The 23924-nt window shown below is 38.1% G+C and overlaps 1 protein-coding gene across 1 annotated transcript in view; it reads right to left on the reverse strand.

Annotated features, from left to right (window-relative positions):
• The window catches only part of Cntn4 (contactin 4), a 952979-nt gene that overhangs the window by 148038 nt on the left and 781017 nt on the right, over positions 1–23924 (reverse strand). Inside the window, exons 12-13 of the mRNA XM_032906003.1 lie at positions 23641–23770; positions 1676–1826 (exon numbers count right to left, since the gene is read on the reverse strand). Of these exons, the coding sequence (XP_032761894.1) occupies positions 1676–1826; positions 23641–23770 (281 nt within the window). The remainder of the gene's footprint in view (positions 1–1675; positions 1827–23640; positions 23771–23924) is intronic.

Consider the following 23924-nt stretch of genomic DNA (forward strand, 5'->3'; position numbering starts at 1 on the left):
AGAAACCCTGTTTTCTCGTACTGTCATATTGCTAAATGGATGTGATGTACCTGTCCAAGTGCCTCCTGAATATTTGTCTCATTTCCTAAACACCAGCAGTGCTGTCATGTTTGGAACGAGAAGCTTCTCTTTGCCATAGGTGGTGCTTTCTGTTTGGGTTCATACTGATGTAAGCGCTAAGGACCAATTACTGCCGAATGCTCAGTGGGTCATCTATATTGTTTCTTCTACAGTTCAAAAAGCATAAAGGAAGAGGGGGCAGAAAATTGCAAAATGTACTGTCTTGTAAGTTACAGCCACTGCACTCTCGGATTGCAGCAGTTGAACCAGCTTGCTCAAAACCTCCACCACACTTGGGTCTGTTGACATCACATTATGGAATGGGTTGGGAGTCCTGAGGCCTCACTCCTTGTTGTCCTCCATGGTTGCTGGAGGAGGAAGAGGCATCTTCAGTGGTACAGTCACTGGTCCGTGCTCCTATAAGGAACCTTAACTGAACTCACTGGCTCACTACAAAGCAAAAATCAAGATATGAAATTATAAGGGAGATTGGGGAGAAAAAGGGAACCGATGGCCGTAGAGAGGATGAGAGAGGGTAAGGGGTTGAATGTAATTAAAATAAATTATATGCATGTACAAAATGTTATAATAAAATCTATTATGCATAATTAATATATGTTAATAACAATAAAAGCTATTTGCTTTCAATTTACAGATTTGCCTTGCAATTTGAATATCATTCCAGTATCTACTTGGCTGCTTCCTCAATGTTCTCAGGAATCAGAAAGGTCTATTATGAAGTTAATACGTGTGTGGACATATATCACTTAGAAACCATACCGTTTGTTTATAAAAACTATTAAAGTGAACAGCATCATCAGTGCAGTGATCTAATTTGTATATGCAAATGTGAAGGTGTATAGGAGTAAGAGGGTAGACACACACATTTTTAAACGCTTCCTTATTGGATCTATGAATACTTGCCCTTTAACATCAATTAAAATCATTATGTATACAGCTGGTAAATCCTGTCTTATGGGTGACAAACACAGGCTCATGCATAATTACCCTTTTCCAACAGATCGAATACATTACAGGAAGGGGTAGAGGATATTTTACAGGGGTGACAGCTAAGACAAGGTCTTGGAAATATGTGCTACTTGGTACTATCTGGTGTCAAACTACAAGTAACCCATGCGAATTTGCATCTTTGAACAATACACTTTCTGAATGCAATTCACGTAAAATAGGAAGCAGAGACAAATAATTTAGATATTGGAACAAATCTGATACCATAAAGAGATACGGATAAAATAATGAACAATCACGTTAGAGGCCACCTACATAACCGCAGGGAACATGACAGATTTTGGCAAATACTTGAAGAGTTGTCATGGCATGGTAATAGACTGACTCAACTAAGCTGAGGAATTACAATGGGTAGATGCACACAGAAAAAACTTAGGCTTAAAGTATAGTTTTAATTGCCTGCAGGCAACTTTTGAGTATTCATAAAATCTCTCTGTGCTTAGAAGTTTTCTAGAACTCCGATATTAAAAAGAAGTTGTTATCAACTGTCTTTATATACCTTCTGGATTTGACTATTTGCTTAGGTATAAGAGAAAGACAATTTATTACAAGTTAATAAAATATTTAAAATATTTCAACACAGTACCTTTCATTTTCTCTTAATATTTCTCTTCCCTTTCTCCAGGTGTAGACAGGCCTTGGGGATGCTTTCGGCTTGCACTCAATGACAACTTCACCACCCACTTTGACAAGTGTTACTCTTTTTAAGAGTGTTCTCGAAAAATCTGGACTTTCAGCTAGAGAAAATATAGAAAAATAACAAATTATTATGGAAGGAATAACAACTTGACTCTTTTTCTTTCTGTGATAGTTACTTACTATATATCATCAGAGACAGGAGCTAAATTTTTTTTTCTGATAGAAAACATGTAGCACTGTATGTTTGGATGGGTTATTAAAATTTAATTCATGATTTATATATGACAAAGTGCAACTGCTCTATGGATGTATAACTTGATGGATTTTGTATCCTCCTCCATGAAGATCAAGATAGAAACATTCTTAGCCCCCTGTGGAGGATTCTCTTAAAAAATTTATTCTGCCTTCAAATGGACAAAACTTTAAAAATTTAAGAGAAGCAATAGGGAAAGAAACAAAACAAAAAACCACATTTGGCAAGTTTCCTGATTATGTATGCTAAAGTGGCCCCCTTCTCTGACAGTTACCAGTCTTGGTCTACAACACATCATTCTCTCTCCCTCCTTTTCTCCCTCCTTCCTTTGTTAGCTTCTCCCTTCCTCCCTCCCTTGCCTCCCCTGTGGTCTTTCTCTGTCTTTCCCTTTATCTACCTCTGTCTCCCTCTGTCTGTCTCCCTCTGTCTGTCTCCCTCTGTCTGTCTCCCTCTGTCTCTCTCTCTCTGCCTGTCTGTCTCTGTCTCTCTGTCTCTCCTCTATCTCCATTATCAAATCCTTATATGATTGCCTTCTGTGAGTTTCTCCTTACAAAGAAGGGATCTGTTCAATTCTTGTCACCGGTACTCAATGCAATGTTTGTCCTATTTAGAAGAAATCACTGGCGTTTGGTATAAAAATTTAGAAAACTGTGTTATACAGTCACTTCTATTGCTCTAAAGAATCCACTCACATGGATACCTTACACTGTGCTAACATACTAATAAAATCAAACAATTACTAGTTTTCTGAAAGAAAACAATCATCTCTAGCCTCACATAAACAAACAAATTAATTAATTAGCCTGTATGAGAGATCTCTGTTTTCCTCTGAGTGTGTTTAGTTAACTAGGTAGGAGGAATTTTTGAGTGACCAGATGAACTTTCTCTTTTGTAATTTTTGCCTTGTTTAAAATTTCTGATTCCTTGTAGTTTAATTTCATAGAAGGAAGCCTTCAGTTCATGGTGAAGACAATATTTAAATTCAAACTATAAATGCCATAAGTAAGGACTTAAAGTGAGTATGTATACACACAGGTAGGGTGCATAGCCACTTATTTTTAAAACAATTTAAAAATGTTTTCATATGTGTGCTGTTTTGTCCACATGTATGTATATGTACCACTTGCATTTGGTGACCATAGAGGGTGGAAAACGGTGTCAGATCTCCTAGAACCGGAGTTATAGATGGTGGGTGGCAAGTCATGCAAATGCTGGTAGCCAAAAATGAGCACTCTACAGGGGCAGCAAGTGTTCTCTGCTGAGTCACCTCTCATCTTCCTATAGGCCCATTTCTTGAACATAAACCATACCTAGTGATTTTTTTCATCTTTATTAACTTGAGTATTTCTTATTTACATTTCAAATGTTGTTCCCTTTCCCGGTTTCCAGGCCAACATTCCCCCTAACCCCTCCCCCTCCCCTTGTATGTGGGTGTTCCCCTCCCATGCTCCCCCCATTACCGCCCTCCCCCCAACAATCATGTTCACTGGGGTTCAGTCTTGGCAGGACCAAGGGCTTCCCCTTCCACTGGTGCTCTTACTAGGCTATTCATTGCTACCTATGTGGTTGGAGCCCAGGGTCAGTCCATGTATAGTCTTTGGGTAATGGCTTAGTCCCTGGAAGCTCTGGTTGGTTGGCATTGTTGTTCATATGGGGTCTCGAGCCCCTTCAAGCTCTTCCAGTTCTTTCTCTGATTCCTTCAACGGGGGTCCCGTTTTCAGTTCAGTGGTTTGCTGCTGGCATTCACCTATGTATGTGATTTTTTTTTTTTAATGAAGGATTGAATTGAACCTGGGGCTTCTAGCACTCTAATATAGTGCTATGTCTACAGAGCTCTTGTAAAGTTTTGAATTTTGAAATAACTCACAGTAGTAAGTTAACCAGACTGACTTTGCAGTGGCTGTAAATCAGGAATACCTTGAACTTGTCAGAATCCTGTCTCAGTCTCTTCTAAAGAGGTGATGATAGGCCAATACTACCTTATCCATAACTAGTGATTTTAAAAATTCAAAGCAAGCTATAGCAGAAATATTAAGGGCTTCTGTGGTAGAAATATTTGTCAGAATTGCCTAGGTACAAGTAAAATCGAGAAGGTTACTGAGTAATGGGGTGCTCCAATGCATACACCAAGCTGGTATCACGTGGGAAGCTGAAATTAAATGAATCACTGAGCTGCTGGCATTTTGTGCTCCTTGTTTGTACTTTGAATTGCTAACAATCTACAATTCAAGGAATACCTTGTTAGAGGTTAACAACATTGACAAATAGGGTACAAGTCCAGCTGTGTATAATAAAAATTGTACATTGTAACATCGTACTACTAATAATGTATCACCAGTATGGTCTACAAAGTTACATCACAAAAGTAAAAGGACTAATGGAACAGATCATTAGGGCAGGCTTATCAAACACTTAGGGAATAAGACACTAACAAAAGATATTAGGAAATATTATATATGACTAAAATGTTATAATTAATATATGAAAGACATGTAAATCAAATATTTTATAAAATTTTAATTCCCTTCCTCCCCCTCCCATGGTGTGTGTGTGTGTGTGTGTGTGTGTGTGTGTGTGTGTGTCTGTGTGTGTGTGTGTGTGTGTGTGTGTGTCTGTGTGTGTGTGTGTGTGTGTAAGAAATGAAGCTCGAATTGCAGAAAAGTAAAGCACTACTGATTAATGAGGTATATGGCAGAAATTGCATCAGCAGACTATGGGTGAATGACATTGCCTGGTGTCACCTTATTCTGCTGCCTAGCTGTGTTGATCTGCATTGCTAGCCTATTGGTACAGTGACTTTAATAGTAAATCCATGAAATGTAAAATAGTGATTCCCAGCCTACCCCATGCTGCAGTCCTTGAAAGCAGCTGTGGTGACTTCTAACTATAAAATTATTTCTTTTACTACTTCCTAACTATAATTTTGCTACTGTTATAAATTGTAATGTAAATGTCTGAAAAACAGGAAACCTGATATTTAGTTCCCTGTGAATGGGGCATTTGACCCCTAAGGGGGTTGTGACCCACAGGTTGAGAACTCTGATGTGAAGCATTTATGCTATATTGATATCTTCTACTTAGGATTTGCCAAGACAGCATACGTAAGCTATGCTCTGTCATAGCAAACCATTTTGACAGAACAGACTCCTCAAATTGGGTAAACATCCAAACTGACACAAAAACATAAAAATAAAATCAAGTCTTCTAGAGATGTTTTAAAGGGAAAATTTGAAATAATGTTACAAAGCCTTTCTCATAAAAAATCTCTTCTTACCACTCTATCTTTCTACACAGCTGCATTTATCACTCTAGGCAGATATTTTCATCTGTTCAGGAGAAATTCTGCCTCTGCATTCAAAATGAGGTTATATAAATCAAACTGTGCACTACACATGGGTGTATTTGTCAAAAAAAAAAAAACCCATATATTGCTTTTTCAGAATTTGAAATTGCAGGGTATCAGACACAGAGAAAGCAGAAAACAGGACTGGCTTAAGAGGCATTTGTAATATTCCAGTTACAGACAGATTACCTTTTGGATATCATACGATGAGACTGGCTTGAACATCTTTCACTCGTAAAAATAAAATTACACAGCAAATACTTTCCTATTGTCTGCACCATTTGTTTCTGATATTGTCTAACCCTGCAAACATATCAGTTGTTGCCATAAGCTGTAGTGATTTCTAGGGCAGGACTAATAGAAGCTTTAGCACATTCAGGATACAGGTTTCTTAACATTCTGCTATTTCAGGATGTCTTTGTGCACTTGAGATGCACTTCAGCTTATAGAAGGGCGCTTTTCCTAATGATACCCTATATTTACTCTGATTCCCCCAAACCCTGGCCTAGCACAGGCTGAGAGTAAGAGGAAATGGATCCTTTTGGTCCATTCAGCACTCACAGGTTGGTAGTTCTGCTAGATGATATTGGTAGGAGCCACAGGAGGGCAGCATGAAGACACAGTCTTTGCTCAGACAAACCACTGAGTGCCAGAACTAAACTGTCAGTGGTTCTCATAGCTTTGGGATGATAAAACCCACGTAAGTCTGGGAGCAGCCGACAGATTTTGCAGGGGTTCATTTGCTGAACCAAGTAGACCCGGAGAATAGCATTTCTCATGTGTGTTTCTAGAGGGCAGTAATCCCTCAGTGCCAGGATGCCGCAGCCCTCTTCCACATGGGAGGTGCAACATTTAGCTAGTTACCAGTGGTCTGCATTACACTAAACTTAGATTATTTATGAAAAGCTGTGGAAATCCATCTATGCAATTCACAACTATTCCTATTTCATTAATTAAATGACTCTTGGTCACATATCCAGGGTATCTAAAGTGGCCATCAGAACCCTGGGAAATAGAGCTTCTCTCTGTGTCTGAGTTATGTCATTTCTCAAGAGCAATAATAAAACGATAATCCATTAACTGGATATGCAGTGGTAATAACATTTGGGAAATCCAAGAGTGCAATGTTTTACTACATTACTGGAGAGGAAAGGATAATTCTGCATGCCTGTTCTGTCACAGCTGGCTTGTAGAAACATCACTGGGAGCATTGCCAGTGGAGACTATTAGGGCTGGTGCTTTTGGAAGTTTCTAATTTCATATTATTTTAACCTTTATCTATTATCTTTAGCTATTACCTCACCGTCCTATAAAAACACCCAGAGCAAATGCATTAATTCTAATCTTTCACTGAAGAGGTAATGGAGATAACAGACCACAAACCTCAAGGCTCTCCTAGCTTGCTGGCTAAGGGGAGGGAGTGGGAGTGTGGGGGTGCAAGTGTGGGGGAGTTTCTGGGTTTAAAATCTGGCCTCCCTGATTAGGAAGATATACCCAAAGAGATACTTAACACAGTCCTGGAGGAGAAGATTTTCTTTCTTTCTTTTTTTTTTTTTTATCAGCATGATGTATCAATTCCAATAATTCTGATGCCTACATTCTATCTCTTTAACGTTAGGCTGATTCACTAATAACCTCTTTGTTTCCTAAGATCCTAACAACTCCTGCTCCTTTGGGTAAGGCACTATAAAGCAGAAAAAACATCATATTTACAAAGTTATTTGGTGGGCCAAGAAAAATAAATACACATGTTGTACAAAAAGTACTAGTTGTGATTAAGTGTTAGTTGTTAACAAAACAGGAGATGGACTCTTGGGCATGCCTATGTGGGATCATACTGATGATTTAATTGATTTGGGAAGGGCAATCTTCACTGTGGTTGGAAGCATTCCCTGGGCAAGGCTGTATAAACTACAGAAAGTGCGCTAAGCACTAGCATGCATGCATTCACTTGTTACTCTCTGATTTTTGACTTTAGATGCAATGTGACCAGTTGTATCACACTCCTGCCACAGCACCTTCACTGCGGGGGTGGGGTGCTGCCCACAGTGATAGACACAGGGTTGGGCAGCTACCTGTAATAGTTGCGAATGAACCCTTCTTCCCTAAGTTGCTTGTGTCACTATATTTTAAAGCAGCCTGACAAGAAGCTATAGCAGTCCTTATATGATACAGAGTAAGAAGCTGACACACTCCCTCAACTACTGTTTCCAATGCAGTAACAACTTCTACCAAAGGCATTGGGGGTCTTGTATGCAAGAAAATTTCTTACAATCACAGAGCTACATCTTTGTTTAAAGCAAAACAAATAACCTTACACCCAACTTTATTTGGAAATAATTGTTAGTTGCTCAGAGGGAGTTGCAAGAATGATATAAAATAGTCCCTTATGTCCATCACCACACTTCTCCAATGATTGAGTGGCAGGCAACAGAGCAGATAACAGAATAAGGAAGCTGGCCATTAGGTATAGATTTACCTATATACTGCAGAGGTCAAGATAAAGAAATGGCTGCAAAAACATCCTTTTCCTCTGTAGTCCTAGCCTGCCTTCTTGACTACACCACCTTTAACCCCTGGAAAAAACCAATTTCTCTGTGTGCTTTTCCCATATTGAGACTGTTTTAGATATGGAGAGAATCACCCAGCATCCAAGCTTCTGCTATCTCCTTTCTTTTTTTCCAGTGAACTCCATACTGTGCATCCAAACAGCATCTCTGTAGTACTGAGGGGTAAAGCCTAGTGTGGATATGAAATGTCACGTTAGTGTCCGCATTACCGGGTCATGGTGACTGCCAAAGAGCTTTTCTGCAGAGACACCATTTCAAGATCTCTCAAAGATTTCTCTGCCAACAAGTTGAATCAAGCGTAGCATTTTTTTTTCCTTTCTATGAAAGATTTGAAGATCCAAAGACTAATTAAGTAAATATAGGAAGAAGCCATTCATTTCAGGGAAAATACTTTTTCTTTGCTTCGCAACATTCTTGCTCATATGCTCATTAGCACAGTACTCGAAATCATTCTTACATAATGAATGCCTTAGTAGGGTTTAAACCACTAACCTCTTGTTAACCTCGGTTGACTATCTACATAAAGATAAAAAGGCATTATGCATTTTAAAACTGGTAATTACATTGACCTTCTTGTATCTATTCAAAGGCTATTTCATTGTACTTAACAATTCATCCTTAACCCTTATACAAACCCATAGCAAGAAATATATACTGCTACAATGCTGTGTATTATATTATGATCTGTAACTTTATTTTGTGAGAGAAATATTTTCTGAAAGTAGAAGAGACCCTCGGAGGTGGGACAGTATTGTTGTGGTTTGCCCTGGAGGTGTCTATATTTTGATGCTAATTCCACTGCCCCAAGGGAATCAGGTGACTTTACCAGAAACTTCTCCCCCATTGAATTTGTAAAATACAGGTGAGGGGCAGGTACAGGATAGAAGGAGGCCTGTCATTGGAGGAGAAGGAAGGATGGGCGGGAGAGAAGTTTGAAGGAAGAGGAGGAGACTGGGACCGAGAGGAGGAGAGACAAGAGGAGAAGGGGAGAAGCCATGGCAGGACAATATGGCGGGTGACGTTAAGATTCCACGCGTACCTTTACAGGTTGTTACAAATGTTCTTAAGGGATGGATGGTACTGGGCTTTGCATGTTTGGGTGTGCAATTATATCTTACCAATTGGGTCAAAGATTATTGTGTTGTGTGTTCTTTAATGTAGATTTAAGTGTAATGGAGTGTGGGGCGACTGGTCTGGGCCGCCGCGGAGCTAGGATGTATTTACGCCAAGATATCTAGCGGGGTAAAAGAGAACCATACTCCTTTTATTATTATATTTTTACAACCACACAGTATGGATTATAAAACTCTAGTGGTTAATAAATGATACATTTTACTTTTAGTTATTATTAGACCATTACTTGTCTGTTGTTTGTTTTTAAAGACAGGGCCTTATATAGCCCCAGCTAGTCCTGAAAGCACAATGTAGTTGAAAATGACCTTGAAACTAATCTTCCTACCTTCCTCTCTTCAATGCTGCAGTTATAGTTGACATGAATGTGTCCACTTTATATGGTACTGGGAATTCAATCCATGGCCTGATGTGTACTAGGCTAACTACTAACTAAGCTATACCTCTACCACCATTAATTCTGCTAGAGTAACAATTAGTGTCATTAGCCATGTAACCAAGCATAGTACTTTACATAAAGTACTACGTATATGTTGCTGTGATGCTTTTCTTAGAAGAGAACTCTGGGGTTTGGATCATTTCTTCCTCATGATGCTTTGCCTAGGTCCTATATCCTTTTCTTCCCTGTGCTATTAGATATAGATTGCTTCTTTAAATTGCAAGTTAGGGCATTGGACACTTGAATACATAAAGTGTTAGACCTCAATTAAACTGAGCATACATAGCATATAATAGAAGTACATAATAAAAGAATTAGCTAACAATGATTATCTGATATATTTATACTCACAAATCACCTGAACATAGGGTATATTCAATATTTCAAACAACTAAACAATATACCAAGGAACCTGATTTGTGGCATCTGCCAATTTCTCTGGCGTAAATAGTCCACCTTTGCTGGTTTCAATACGAAATCACCAAGGGCAATCTTGAGATGTGCAGAATCAGCTCCTGTCAATATGAACTAGCTCCACTGGTTTTGACCCCTTTTCCTAAAGCACATACCCAGGGGACGGTGACAGCCTACAGGGTACAGGGTACAAGGGCCCTGGAGGTTTCAGCTTGTTGGATCCAAGCCATATTCTGAAGCGGTGGCATGCCTTTTGTTTATTTGTTTCTGTTTTTGTTTATTTTCTAGGTATAACCAGAAGTGGATTCAGTATTGAAAAGGCAAGAAAAGCAACACTTTCCCAGTTTCCTTAGCGTGTTCTCTTTATTTTACAAATCTATTTCCTAGCCTCCATGAATCAAGGTATCATGTTGGTTTTAAGTGCTTCTGTTTCCATGGGAACATATCATAATGCAGAAGAGCTGTATGTGGAACACACAGTAGAAACATACTCCTGGTTATCACACTTCTTCAGCAAGGCATCAGAAATGTTGTGCAGGCAGCCAGTATGCTACTCGCCCTTGGCCAAGTTGGTTTTTACTCACATGTAAAAGACTTCATTACAAACCGTGTGCCTTACTCAAAAGACAAATCGATTGCTTTAAGAATCTTTATGAGCCACAGTTTCCTTAGAGTAGAAGAATAACAAATGCTGGGATCTGGTTACAACAAATACCGGTTAAAAAAAACTTTTCTTCCAGGACAGAGGTTTTGTTTTTGCTTTTGTTTTGTGTTGGTTTATGTTGTACCCATGCATAATGGGGCTGGGAAGGTAGATAAAATTGAACCTGGGTGGTATACGGAGAGAATAGCCTTGTCCTGCTTTTCCAGATTTTATGAAGGAGAAAGCAACCTGCTCTGATGGCTTAGACTGCGGATTAAAAGACTTGGATCTAGACCCCAGATTTTGCATCACTGCCATCTCAGTTATTAATCATGTGAGTAAGTTTCTTAAGGCCACGTGTTCTTGAATACATCCTTCATGTATGAGACTGAGAAATTTCATATTAATTTTTCTCCTGGTCATGTGTTCCTTGGAACATAAGAATTAGTACCAGCAGATAGTAAAGACACTTATTCCCAGGTTATCTCCCAGACCCGACATCAGACTTTGTAACATCTCGGAGTAGTTCACACATGTAATAAAGATTAACATGGACTACTAGATCTTTGCTTTTTATTTTGGTAAGAATCACACATCATAAAATTTACCATCTGAGATGCTTTCCATATACAATCTTGTTAACTCTAGGTGATATTATTCAATAGATCTTTAGTACTCTTTCATTTTGCAAAACTGAATTTACACACCCATTAATTAAGGACCTCTCTTCTCCCCCTCTTCTGATCCATTTATACCTCTGCTTTCTGCTACTATAAATTCAACTTGTCTAGGTGCATCATATAACAGGAATCAACAGAATTTCCTTCATGGGATGAACTTACTTCCCTTCACATGTCCTCATGGTTCATTGGTGTTGGAATGTATATCAGTGTTTCCTTCTCTCTGAGGCTGAATAATATTCCTTTATATATGTACTGTATTTTACTATGTGTCCATTCACGACCAATTAGATTGTTTCAATTTTCTGACCATAGTGAATAATGATGCAGAGATCATGAGTGTGCAAATACTTGCTTGGGATGCTGCCTTTTAATTATTTTGGATATATAACAAGAGGGAAGCTAGCTAGCTGGGTCTTCTGATAACTTATGTACTGTATTTTACTATGTGTCCATTCACGACCAATTAGATTGTTTCAATTTTCTGACCATAGTGAATAATGATGCAGAGATCATGAGTGTGCAAATACTTGCTTGGGATGCTGCCTTTTAATTATTTTGGATATATAACAAGAGGGAAGCTAGCTAGCTGGGTCTTCTGATAACTTGTAACTTCTTGGGGAGACACTATACAATTTTCTATAGCACTGCAACCTTTTCAGTACCATCAGTGATGCATAGGTTACAGTGTACTGAGCCCACTGCTTTCCTCTAGTTGAATCAATTTCAAGGATTCTATTGTCCTCTTCTAGCATTTGGTCCTGTTTTTTTCTCTTCCTTTACTCCTCCCTCTCTGTTTAGTGATGTGTGTTATCCTATAGGGTATTAGACAAGATCTCATTATGATTCTAATTGGTATTTCTTCTTGAATTCTATTTGTTGTTTACAAATATGTCTATTCAAGACCCTAGTATATTTTTGTCTTTAGAGTTGAAAGCCTTTCCATTAACAGCTGAACCACCTCTCCAGTCCGCTTTTCTATTTTTAATTGGTTTGCTTCTTGCTATTTAGTTGCAGGGGATGGATTTATTTTTAGTCACGTAATCCCTATGCAAACATAATCTCCATTCTTTATATGGGTAGTTTCTGTCTGATGTATTTTTATTAAGAGAGAGGTTCAACTGTGTTCTTTTAAATGTAGACACCCAGTTTCTACAATACCATATTAAATTGTGTGTGTGTGTGTGTGTGTGTGTGTGTGTGTGTGTGTGTGTGTGGTGTGTGTGTGTGTGTGTGTGTTGTGTGTGGTGGTGTGGTGTGGGGGGGGTGGGTTTTGTGTGTTGTGTTTTTGTGTTGTTGTTTTTTGGGGTTTGGGTTTGTTTGTGTGGGGGGGGGGTGTGTGGTTTTTGTGGGTGTGTGGGGGGGGGGGGGTGGTTTGTGTGTGTATGGTGTGGTGTGTGTGTGTGGTGTGTGGTGTGTGTGTGTGTGTGTGTGTGTGTGGTGTGTGTGTGTGTGTGTGTGTGTGTGTGTGTGTGTGTGTGTGTGTTTGTGTGTTTGTGTGCAGGTACTCACATGCTAGAGCATGCATGTGGAGGTCAGAGGTCACAGGACAACATGCAGGAAATGATTCCCTCTTGACACCTTGTGAAATCCTTGGACTCAAACTCGGATTTTCAGGTCTGTAGACGAGTGGCTCTATCTACTGAAGCATCTTTTTAGGTCCCACTAGTTGCAAGAACTGTTTATGTGTACATGTCAATATGCTTGGTTGTATTTGGGCACCATTGCTGAAAGATATTTGGTAATATTCCATAGTTTGTTTTGAGGGCTTTTCCTTCCCTTATAATGAATTATAAACCTATGTGCAGGAGTATACTGTATGTACACTTCGTGTCCTGGACTCAGAAATCATGAAGCTTCCAACTTTGTTCTTTCTGACATACTGTTAGCTATTGATGCCAACCTCCTGCTAAGATCTCTCTCTCTCTCTCTCTCTCTCTCTCTCTCTCTCTCTCTCTCTGTAACAAAAGACTCTCCATTGAGATTCTATGTGACTGTGTTGGTGTTGTCAATAGATCTGGGAAGAACGAACATTTTAAAAGCATAGAGTCTTGAGTTACACATAGTCTACCTGTATTTTCTTCAGTTCTTTCAAAAATATTATGTAGTTTCTAGTGCACGAGTTTTTGCTCTCCCCTGTCTGATTACTCTTAAATGTATTTCTCTTTGATGCTATCATAGATAGAATTTCTCCTAATTTGCTTTTTTGGATTGGTCCCTGTTGGCATACAGCACTGTCACTGAGTTCTTTGTGTGTCTTGATTTTGCACCCTGCAGCTTTCCTGAAATGATTTATTAGTTCAATAGGCCTCAGTTGCTTTTGTAGCTGCTTTTGAGCTTCCACTATGTAAGATCATGTCATCTTCAAACAAAGATTTTACTTTCTTCCTGTTCCAAGTTGGAAGCCTTTACTGATTCTCCTCATCTAATTGCTCTGCCTAGGACTTCCAGAGCTACACTAAACAATAATGGCAAGGGTGGGCATCCTTTATTTGCTACCAATCATAGGAGGCTTTCAAGCTTTCAACAATGGGTGTGATATTGGTGGGCTGCTTTGTATGTGACTCCTATTACATCGAGGTATCTCTTACCTCTATTTGCTGGATGTTCTTTTTTAAAATCCCAAAATGGTGCTGAATTTTGTCAACTCCTTTTTTTCATTGACAAAAGTGATATTTGGTGCGTTTCTTCACTCTTGACATTTTCACACCATGAACCCTCTTCGAGTTTCAGGTATAAATTCTGCTTGGTTTAGGTGGATAACCCTTCATGCTGATAAATTTGGCTGGCTAGCATTATGTGGGGGATTGTTTTTTCTCAACACAATGTAAGAGGGGATGCTGCAGAAGGCTTGAATAGAATCGGTGCTAATTCCTCTTAAATACTTGGTAGAATTCTCTGTGGAAGCCTCAATTCCTAGGTGTCTGTTCTTGGGTGGCTTTAACTGTGACTTTCACTTCCTTACTGGCTATAAATCTTCAGATTCCCTACTTTTTCATGACTCAGCTGGGAAAGTTGCTGTATGTGGTAATTCACCTACTTCTTTTCAGGCATTAAATTAAAAAATATCTGTGCTATAATTTTCAATATTTTACTTTTTTATTTGTTGTTTTATTTGAGTCTTTTTATTGACCTCCATGAAGGCTTGGCAATTTTCTTTCTTCCTTCCTTCCTTTCTTTCTTTCTTTCTTTCTTTCTTTCTTTCTTTCTTTCTTTCTTCCTTCCTTCCTTCCTTCCTTCTTTCCTTCCTTCCCTCCTCCTACCTCCTCCAAACTGTTCTTCTTTTCTTTGCTTTTTCCTTTTTGTCCCCTAATCTTCTGCTTCTTCTCCTTTTTTCTTTTTTTTTTTTTTGCTTTGGTTAGTTTCTTTTCCTAACTTCTTAGTTGTAAACCCAGGTTGCTTATTCGGTAACATCTTTTAAAATTATTTATTACTACCGACTTACCTCTTACTACAATTTGTGCTGCATTTATAAGTCTTGATATATTTTTACTTTACTCCAGAAATTTCCTAGTTCCCTTTTATTCTTTTTACTGTATACTGATGATGTAAGAATCAGTTGTTCAGTTTTTCATATATTTTTCCCGTTTTCCATCATGTTGTTTTTCATCCCAACATGGTCAGTGAGGATGCTTTATACGATTCTAATATTCATAAGTCTGTTTGAGACTTGTTAGATGTGGATTACCTTATCGAATGTTTCAAGTGTGCTTGCAAAGAGTATTGGACTGAGTAGGGCTGCGGGTGTCAGTTATGTCTAATTGGTTTACTTTTGTTCAAGCTTCTTGTTTTCTTACTGATCTTTTTCTACTTCATTTCAAAAGTGAGATTCCAAAAGTATTTTATAATTATTTCTTCCTTTATATTTTCTGACTTTTGCTTCATATATTAGGGGCTGCTAATGCTTACACATACACATGTGCGCGCGCGTATACACACACACACACACAAATCATCCTATGCTGGAGAACTGATCATTTTATCATGATGCAATATCGTTTCATATGACAGTTTTTCCCTTAGGATCTGTTTTTTTTCTGATATGCAGATTTTTAAAAAAAATGCTTATTTTACCTGTGAGTATTTTGCCTGCACGTATGTATGTGTACCACATGTGTTCTTGCTGCCCTCAGAGGTCAAAAGAGGGTAGCAGATCACCTAGAACTAGAGTTACAGATGGTTGTGAACAATTATGTTGATGCTGGGATTTGAACCCCAGTTCTCTACAAGAGCAACAAGTGCTCTTAACCACTTAGCAACTCTCCAGCCTCCATACACAATTTCTTAAAGGTAGATATAGTTTCCATATTTTAAAATCCACTCAGCCAATCTGTCTTTTAAATGTATATCTAATTCATTTTATATTGGAGATAGTTATTGATGGAGAAGGAACTAAAATTGCTGTATTGTGTTTTTCTTGCTTGTTCTTTATCTTTTGCCCCATTTCCTTTCCATATTCTTCTGCATTTTCTCAGTCACCTGGCTGCATGTTTTCCCCCTGACTTTGTGTATATGCCATATGTATGAATTTGATATACTTACATATTTGTGCTTACCATCCCACCACCTCTACCTATGCTGCTGATGTGATAAGTTATTTTTAATAACATATGCTCAAATTTATAGTTATAATTTTATATATATAGTTATATTATATATATTATATTATAATTATATTATAATTTTATATTTATAGTTATAATTTTATATATATTTTTCCCAGATGTAAATGTGACATTTGCACTGATGTTTGGGTATTAAAAGACTGTTCATGTAATCATATATCTCCACATGGTAGTTTGATTGAGATTTCTATTTCATTATTTCATTCATCTTAATTCAGAAGAGATCCTTTATTGTTTATTGACGTGCAGCTCTCTTAATGATGAACTTTTGATTTTGTTGATCTGGGTAAGTATTAATTTCTCTTTCGTTTTTAAATGAAAGTTTTCTTATGTGTTTTCAGTTGGAAATATTTTTTCCCAGAATTTTCATTAGATCAACCTATTCCCAGTGGGTTGCAAAATTCATCCTGAGAAATCTACTAATCATTTAACAGAATCCCCCTCCCACAGGAGATCTGTCACCTTTTCTTGCTGTATGCACACTCTTTTACCTTTCCTGCCTTTGGACATTTTAATTTTCATTAGTCTAAGTGTGTGTCTCTTTGGAGTCACTCTCGGGGGATTCTTTGAACTTCTTGGATCTCTACACCCATTTCTCTTCCCACCACTATTTCAGCCACCATTCATTCAAAGTTGCTATTTAATATTTTATTTTAATTTTTTGTATTTCAGAATATGCATATAGTTCTATAGGATTCTGTCACACAAATTTCTTATGCTTTTCCACTTTCTGTGAGTTTTGCTCCTTTGTCTTCAGAATCTCCAATGTTTGGTTTCTGAATTACTGATTATTCTTCTTGGCTAAGTTGGCTGTGAAAATTTTCAATTCAATCACTTCAACTTTTCTTCACCTCTAGAATTTGTTCTCTTTTTCTTCATATTCTGTTTCCACAATTATTCTATTTTCCTCCATTCTTCAATTTAATTTTGCTGTCTTTAAAATCATTATGAATTAAAATTATGGTTAATTTGAATGGTATTTTTTCTGGTAATTGATAAATCTCTAAGTTTTTAGGGCTGGATTTTAGATACTTAATTTGTTCCATCGAGTAGCCTATATTTTTGTATTTTCCTACAGAGGTTTGCAGTTCCTGCTAAGTAACTCCCAGAGTGTCTTTGAGAGTGGCTTCGTCTTTTTCTGAGCCATCAGGCAGCTGTACTGGTAGGATGCTGCCAGTGTTCGGTGTACAGATGACTCTGATGTCTTATTCCCAAAGCCGTGTTTCTGTCAACATTTAGATTTAAGGAAAATAGAGACATCATTTCCGTCGGCAACCTCCTTCCCTTCAGCCAAATCACAAGTGGTCACTATATTGAATGTATCTTCCATCTTCCCTACTGTCTTGAAGTAAATGTAGGAAGTTGGGATTATTTTTCTGATAACTCCATTTAATGCGTAGATAGATGTTGGTGGCAGGGGTGGATAGACAGGAAGTGACTCCTAATGAGTAATTAGTATGAACGTGTCTAGTCTAATTTAACATGACTTGTATCACTAAAGACTAGACTGGGAAAACATTCATTGTGTTAGGTAGCTATTAGCAACCTTAGAGGCCATTGAGGAGGCATCCCCCCACCTCATTGTCAGCTTTGAACCCGCCCCCCATGTTTCCCTGGTAATAAGAGCGAGCAAGGGAAGAGTTACTGTTGCCTTTCATGTGATTTAAAATGCTACTTGAAAAAATGAACACATCAGGGCTTTTGCTAAGGCCTATTAAAGCCAATGTACTTCCTTATGGTCAAAAGAATGGCGTTTGCATGGATTGTGAGAGAGGGCAGATAATGCTTTCACAGCAGTTTTATCATGATGCAGAGAGTCTGTTAATAAGACAATATACATAGCCACACTCACATGAATTAAAATGATTCATTCGCATTTTAACCATGGCCTTTCTTTGGCTAGGAGAAATTGTAATTCATACCTCGAGATTATTATGTAATCTTTAAGGAATTTTATACGTACACCTTTGCTCAGCCTTTACCTGGTAACTGGTCCAATCATTTTACCAGTGTTCTGGTAACTCAGATCACGGAACTACAGCAGCAATCCATGATACCGTTCTTATACAGGCAACTTTGATATGGCATGCTGAACCTAATCAGATATTTCCCACGTAGAACATATTCAACATTTAAAGAGAAAGAGAATGCTTGTGTCCAGAATTTAAAGGATATTATTGATCAGAAATGTTGCCATGACCTGCTTCCTTGTTAGAAATGTGAATTTTCAGCCTCATCTCAGAAGTACTATCCAGAAATTTTGAAGGAAGGGTGCAACGATATTTTGATGGAATTTTATCTAGATAAGTTTGGTTCACAGTAAAGTTTGAGAACTGAGACTGTAGGCAAAATTCTATGGTAATTGTATCTGACCAGTAAGAACTTAAGTTGAAAACTTTGGTTCTCTTAGAATCACATTCAGATGGTTGTAAGGAATATTGCCTGGTTCTAGGTAGAAATAGAATTACTTGACATGCACATAGTACAGAATCAGAAGAAAGGTCCTCTAGATTTATTACAATTTGTAGTGAAATCTGATAATTACAAAATATATGGACTATTGATTTTGAGGCTATATACACATTTTTTGGTTTGAAAAGAGTTAGGAGGAGTGACTCCCCTCTTACGTTGGTATAAACACTTTCAGGTTTGACAAAAGTGTTTACATGAGATTCCCTGGTTTTCACGGGGAGATGAGGTAACAGCAAATGTGGACTCAGTAACTTTCTAAATGTATAAACTTTGATTCTGAGATCAAAGCATTCGCCTTGCCTCTTTGTAATGGTAGGGTTTCTATCTAGACAGTAGCATTTGGATAAGAAAGACACTGGTCCTCTCATTAGATACTGAGCACACTACTCCACTTGATTATTTTGTTATTGTGGCTCAACGAGGCAGTTGAGAAATCAGACTGAGATGCAGATAGGCACTTGTGAAAGTCCCTCTGAAATAACTTTTAGTTTAGCTTTAATGGTTTTCTAATTTGGAAGCCAATCATCTGGATAAATGCCAAATTAACTGGATAATTGCTCAACCCTGCACCTCACTTTAATTGGTTCATTGGTTCCTTGATGTTGCTTGAGTGTCCTGACCCTTGCTAGGGTCAGATGTCCTCTCCCAGTCAGGGCAATGGAATTTCCTTGAGATATACTCTAGTAGTAGCTGCCAGCATACATTTTATGTAACAGTTAAAAAAAATTCTGCAGGACAGGGGCAGCTTCTGTTTCATTTAAATCCTGCAAAATTCCTGTCCTATTCAAAGAGTCAATCCACTTTCTCTTATTTGACTGAACAAAGCAGATTCTCTAGTACAATAATTATACTGCCCTTTATGGTCCATGAGGACTGGACAAAGTATTCAGGCATCTTCTTCTCTGTTTTCTGGCCTCAACTGCTATGAATGTTGGGCATTTGACACCTCTAAGCTATTCTCCTCTCTGGAAAACTGACTTTGGGAGATTTGCTTCATTCTTTACCCTATCTTCTAGTATTTCTCACCTAGGACCTCATCTCTGCCACCAATGGGAAAGTCTAGGGGCTAACTGAAATGTGTACTTAAATAAAACCAGCATCCTTGCCTTGAGGTAGAAATAACTGTGAGGTTTGACTTGTCTTTCAAAAATCTCCCCTCTGTATTTCACCTGGGCTAGCGGACTTTAATGAAGTCTTCTTTATTTCTGCTCACTGTTTCTTCTTGTCAACTCCTCTCATCTTAGGAACTGGGCCTGGAAAGCACCCCCTGCTTAATAGCTATATGATCAAACCTCTGCTCTATGAATTCAGACATCTTCTATATCATAAATATCTGTATTGCATAAACATTCTGTATCAAACACAACAGAGAATTTCACATTTGTTGATTCATTGAGCAACACTGACACTTTGTGAACATGAGTAGAAATGGTACATTAGGATGGCTACATTTTATATAAGAAAATATGTGATTTAAACAGTTGTCATTAAGCTTATTTTGGGGGGTGGATTATACAGAGTTTTTTTTATTATTACTATTTTATTTACATTGCAGTCATTTCCCCACCTCACTCCCCCTTCCCACAGTTCCTCGTCCCATTCTTCCTCTTCCTTGCCTCTGAGAGGGTTCTCCACCTTCCCTGCAGCCTCAAGTCTCTCCAGGATTAAGCACATCTTCTCCCACTGAGTCCTGATAAGAAAGACCTCTACTATATATGTGCAAGCAGCCTCTTCCTGGTCTGTGTATACTCCTGGTTGGAGACTCAGTCTCCGGGAGCTTTCTGGAGTCAGGGTTGGTTGAAACTGCTGCTTCCTATGGGGTCAGTCATTAGTTTTAAAGTGATTTATTTAGCAATCAAGTTTTCCAGTAATTTCAGGGTTGTAGTCACTTTAATTCTAATGTATTTGTAGGAATAAAGGAGTGGAGTTATGCTTATCATTCAGGGGTTATATGTAGCTCACTAAGGAATCCCAGGGATTGTAACCACTAAAAGAATTGCATCCATGATGTAAAATAATAAAGGAAACAAAGACTTGGAGGATTGGAAAAATGGCTCAGTGGGTAAAGACACTTGCCTCCACAACTTATGACCCGAGTCACATATGATACCAAAAAAAGAATAAAGGAAACTGTAATTTTAAAAGTTTAAAATATTTGGGTAAGGGTTCCCTTAGGAAATTTTTTAAAAAGGTAACTTATAATTGGCCAATTAAAAACCAGGACATCTCTATGCAATGTTAATGCACTGACCTCAAGGTAAAACTCTCACCATGCCCTGTGAGCAATGCACCCAATACTTCCATTAATTATTTAGCAGTTTCAACCCATTAGAAATAGACACGTTACAAACACATTAAATATCCACATGGAATGCATAAAGCGAGACCATGGGAAAAGCCTATTAAGTACATACTTCCTAGACATCTCTTATTCATGACATTAAGGCTATTATCAAGCATTAAAGGGAATCTCCTCTTCTGCACTGAAGAATCCTAATATTGTATAAATAGTTGAAAACAATATACTTTTTTCTGTCCTAATGAAAAGTATATAATTTCAATTCTCTTTCTGTTTTTTTTTTCCAGTTTAGTCTCACAATACTAATACAAGTAATAAGAAATACGCTATGGAAACCCAAAGAGTCAGAGTATTATTATTATTTTTTTTTGTGAGGAACAAAGTCTCTTCTGGAATAAAAATCTATTATAGTTTACTGCAGTTAAGCAATATCAATCTGTGTTGAATTTTCAAAGAGCAAATGTCTTATCCCTTGAGTAAGACTGGGGAACTACACAGTCAACACACAAATTCCCTTACATTAATTCAAAATATATAATGTGACAGGTTTGGAAAGAAAAATGGGCTCAAGAGGTTTGGGGCTTTCAAATCTGTCATTTCAGAGTTTCTGCAATTAGTCATTAATATGATTTCATCTTTATGTCTTGAGCTAAATTTTGTCTATATATACTTTAGTCACATGAATTGATTTTTTTGGAAAAGTATTCAGGGTTCTATATTTACAGGAAATCATGTCAGGTTCTTTCTGATTTCAGGCCAATTTGCTCTGCCTGGTACACTCTTGGTCTTTCTGTCTGAATTTCCAATCCATCTTGTGCAAGGCTCAGCTGTCCAATCCAGTTCATCAGCCAAACTCTCCTTCAGCTGCTACCAATCGGTTTTCAATGGTAGTTTGGCCTGTGACTTTACTGGGACACACTGTGGTCCTCATGGTAAATGCAACTACAGTAAGGATAGTTAACTATTTCTTGGGATCTTTCACCTTCACTCTCTAGGCTCTGACCTGAAGTTGTCTGTGCCTTCAGAAATCTTGATTTGAAGTCCTAATATCATATGTAATGGTATTATAAGGTAATGATTTGGGAAGACAGTTATGCCAGGAAAATGAAGCATTTATGATCTTTTCTGAGGCATGCTGTGCACAATCTGTGTGGCTCCCTGAAGTCACAGAAACTTAGGCCTTTGACAGGATTCTCACCAAATCTAAAGACTTTGGCAAGAAGAGCAGCTGTGGAGAACTTGCCTTCCTTCCTTCTTTTGCATAAGTTAGAAGTTAGTCAATTTGAGATTGTGTACTTCCTATGCAAGATCTACATGCTAGGCATGGAGGAGAGCCTTGTAAGGGGAGAGTCAGGATTTAGAAACTAGAAAAGCTGTAAGGTATGTGAATTACTCGTCTGTGTGATTTTCTTCATATTCTGTCTATTATGGTTCAGTCAAGACCTATTGCTTAGACCTTCCAAATTAAGGGATGCGGATGAAAGAATATAGTGTATTTTGGTGCATTTAAACCTATACTATTACCTTTCTACTAGTAATAGTTAAATTTAAGAACTTTTTATGGGATACATGCAAGTTGCTTTCCTTGATTTAAAAAAGAAAACCTAGTATAGATTAGATTAACCAACTATTCAACCATTTATTTACTGACTATAAATCTGTTTCCTAAAATGATATCTTGACTCTTTCATTCACTTATCATCCATATTCATTCAATATTTATTGAGTACCTACCATGTACTTAATTATTCATTCAGCTCTGAGGATACAATTATGAACTTTGATGCCACGTGAAGATTAAAATGCAACGAGAAAGAAAAATATATGATCATATCACAGTCAAATATACTCCTGGCCTCTGTTATTAATGAGATTAAAGGTAAAGGACAGTTCAAAAATCAGTAATGGAAGAAATCCTGGCACAGGGCTTGTGACTTCCTGAGGAAGTCATCTTGATGCTTAGAGAACAGGACTGAAATCCCTGAAAGCAGGAATAGTGCTCCACTGGCCTGAGGAAAAACTCTATCCATAGCATCAAATGCATAGCTGAAGAACACAGTTGGCATGTGGTAGGCACTGGATGAGTGTAAGAATAAATGTGGGTACTAAGTGAATAAAGGTGTTGAAAGACTGTCTCAGAAGATAGATTGGGGAATCAAGTAACTAAGAATTAAAGGCAAAACAAAGGAAGATAGGATGGTAGATAATGTATGTAGGAGAAGTCCGTAATGAAGGGAAGACACAACACATCAACAGACCATCAGTGCACAGTCTGGAAAGTTCAAATATGGAAGAACAATAGTCAGTTTTCCAGTTATTCGAATAAGTCTTTCCATTCAATGTCAGCTCTACTCCCTCCAAGCTGAAGTTGTACCAAATCAGAATGATCACAGCAGATGTATTTCAGAAACTTTGTTCAATTGAAGGAGCTGAAGGGTATTGAAACCTTACAGGAAGAACAACAATATCAACTAATGGGATGCCTCAAGAACTCCCAGAGACTAAACCACTAACCAAAGGGTACACATGGAGGCATCCATGGCTCCAGCTGCATATGTAGCAGAGGATGGCCTTATCTGGAATCAATGGGAGGGGAAGCCCTTGGTCTTGTGGAGGCTGGATGTCCCAGCATAGGGGGATGCTAGGGCAGTGAGGTGGGAGCGGGTGGGTAGGGAGCACACTTACATAGGCAGGGGAGGGGGGATAGGACAGGTGGTTTGCAGAGGGGAAACTGGGAAGGGGGACAGCATTTCAAATTAAGTAAATAAAATAACCAATAAAAACAATGTGGTCTGTAGAGGCATTAAAAAACAAATGCCAAGGGAGCCATGTTAGCTGCTGTAAGCATCAGGAAAGGTCCATTTTGAAAGTGACCTCTTCCTGTTGCTTGGAGGCTTATGAGTTGTTTCTAAACCGTCTTCAAACCTACAGATCTCATTATACATTCTCGAGGAGTGAACATTTGTGGTTGGCAAATTTGCTTACTACTTAAATGACTTTTAAGAGATTTTCTTCTTTTCTTCTTTCCACTCCAAGGACTCACCTATTACACTGAGCTCAGCGCTGGCATAGATAACTCCGTGTTTATTCTCTGCCACACACTGGTACATGCCAGCATCTGAGAGATTCACTATTGTTATGTTGAGTGTTCCTTGCTCGATCTGTATTCTATCCTGTGAAAGAAGAGAGGAGTATTAAAAAATAGTGACCTTCCACATCGGAGAACTTAAGGCAATTTTGCTACATGTTATGTCAAGAGGGCCTAATGGGAGGAAAATAGTAATCATATAAGCAGTTTACATTAACATGATCTGCTTATTTGTCAAG

Source organism: Rattus rattus, chromosome 6, assembly GCF_011064425.1.
Source record: "Rattus rattus isolate New Zealand chromosome 6, Rrattus_CSIRO_v1, whole genome shotgun sequence".
Classification (NCBI taxonomy): Eukaryota; Metazoa; Chordata; class Mammalia; order Rodentia; family Muridae; genus Rattus; species Rattus rattus.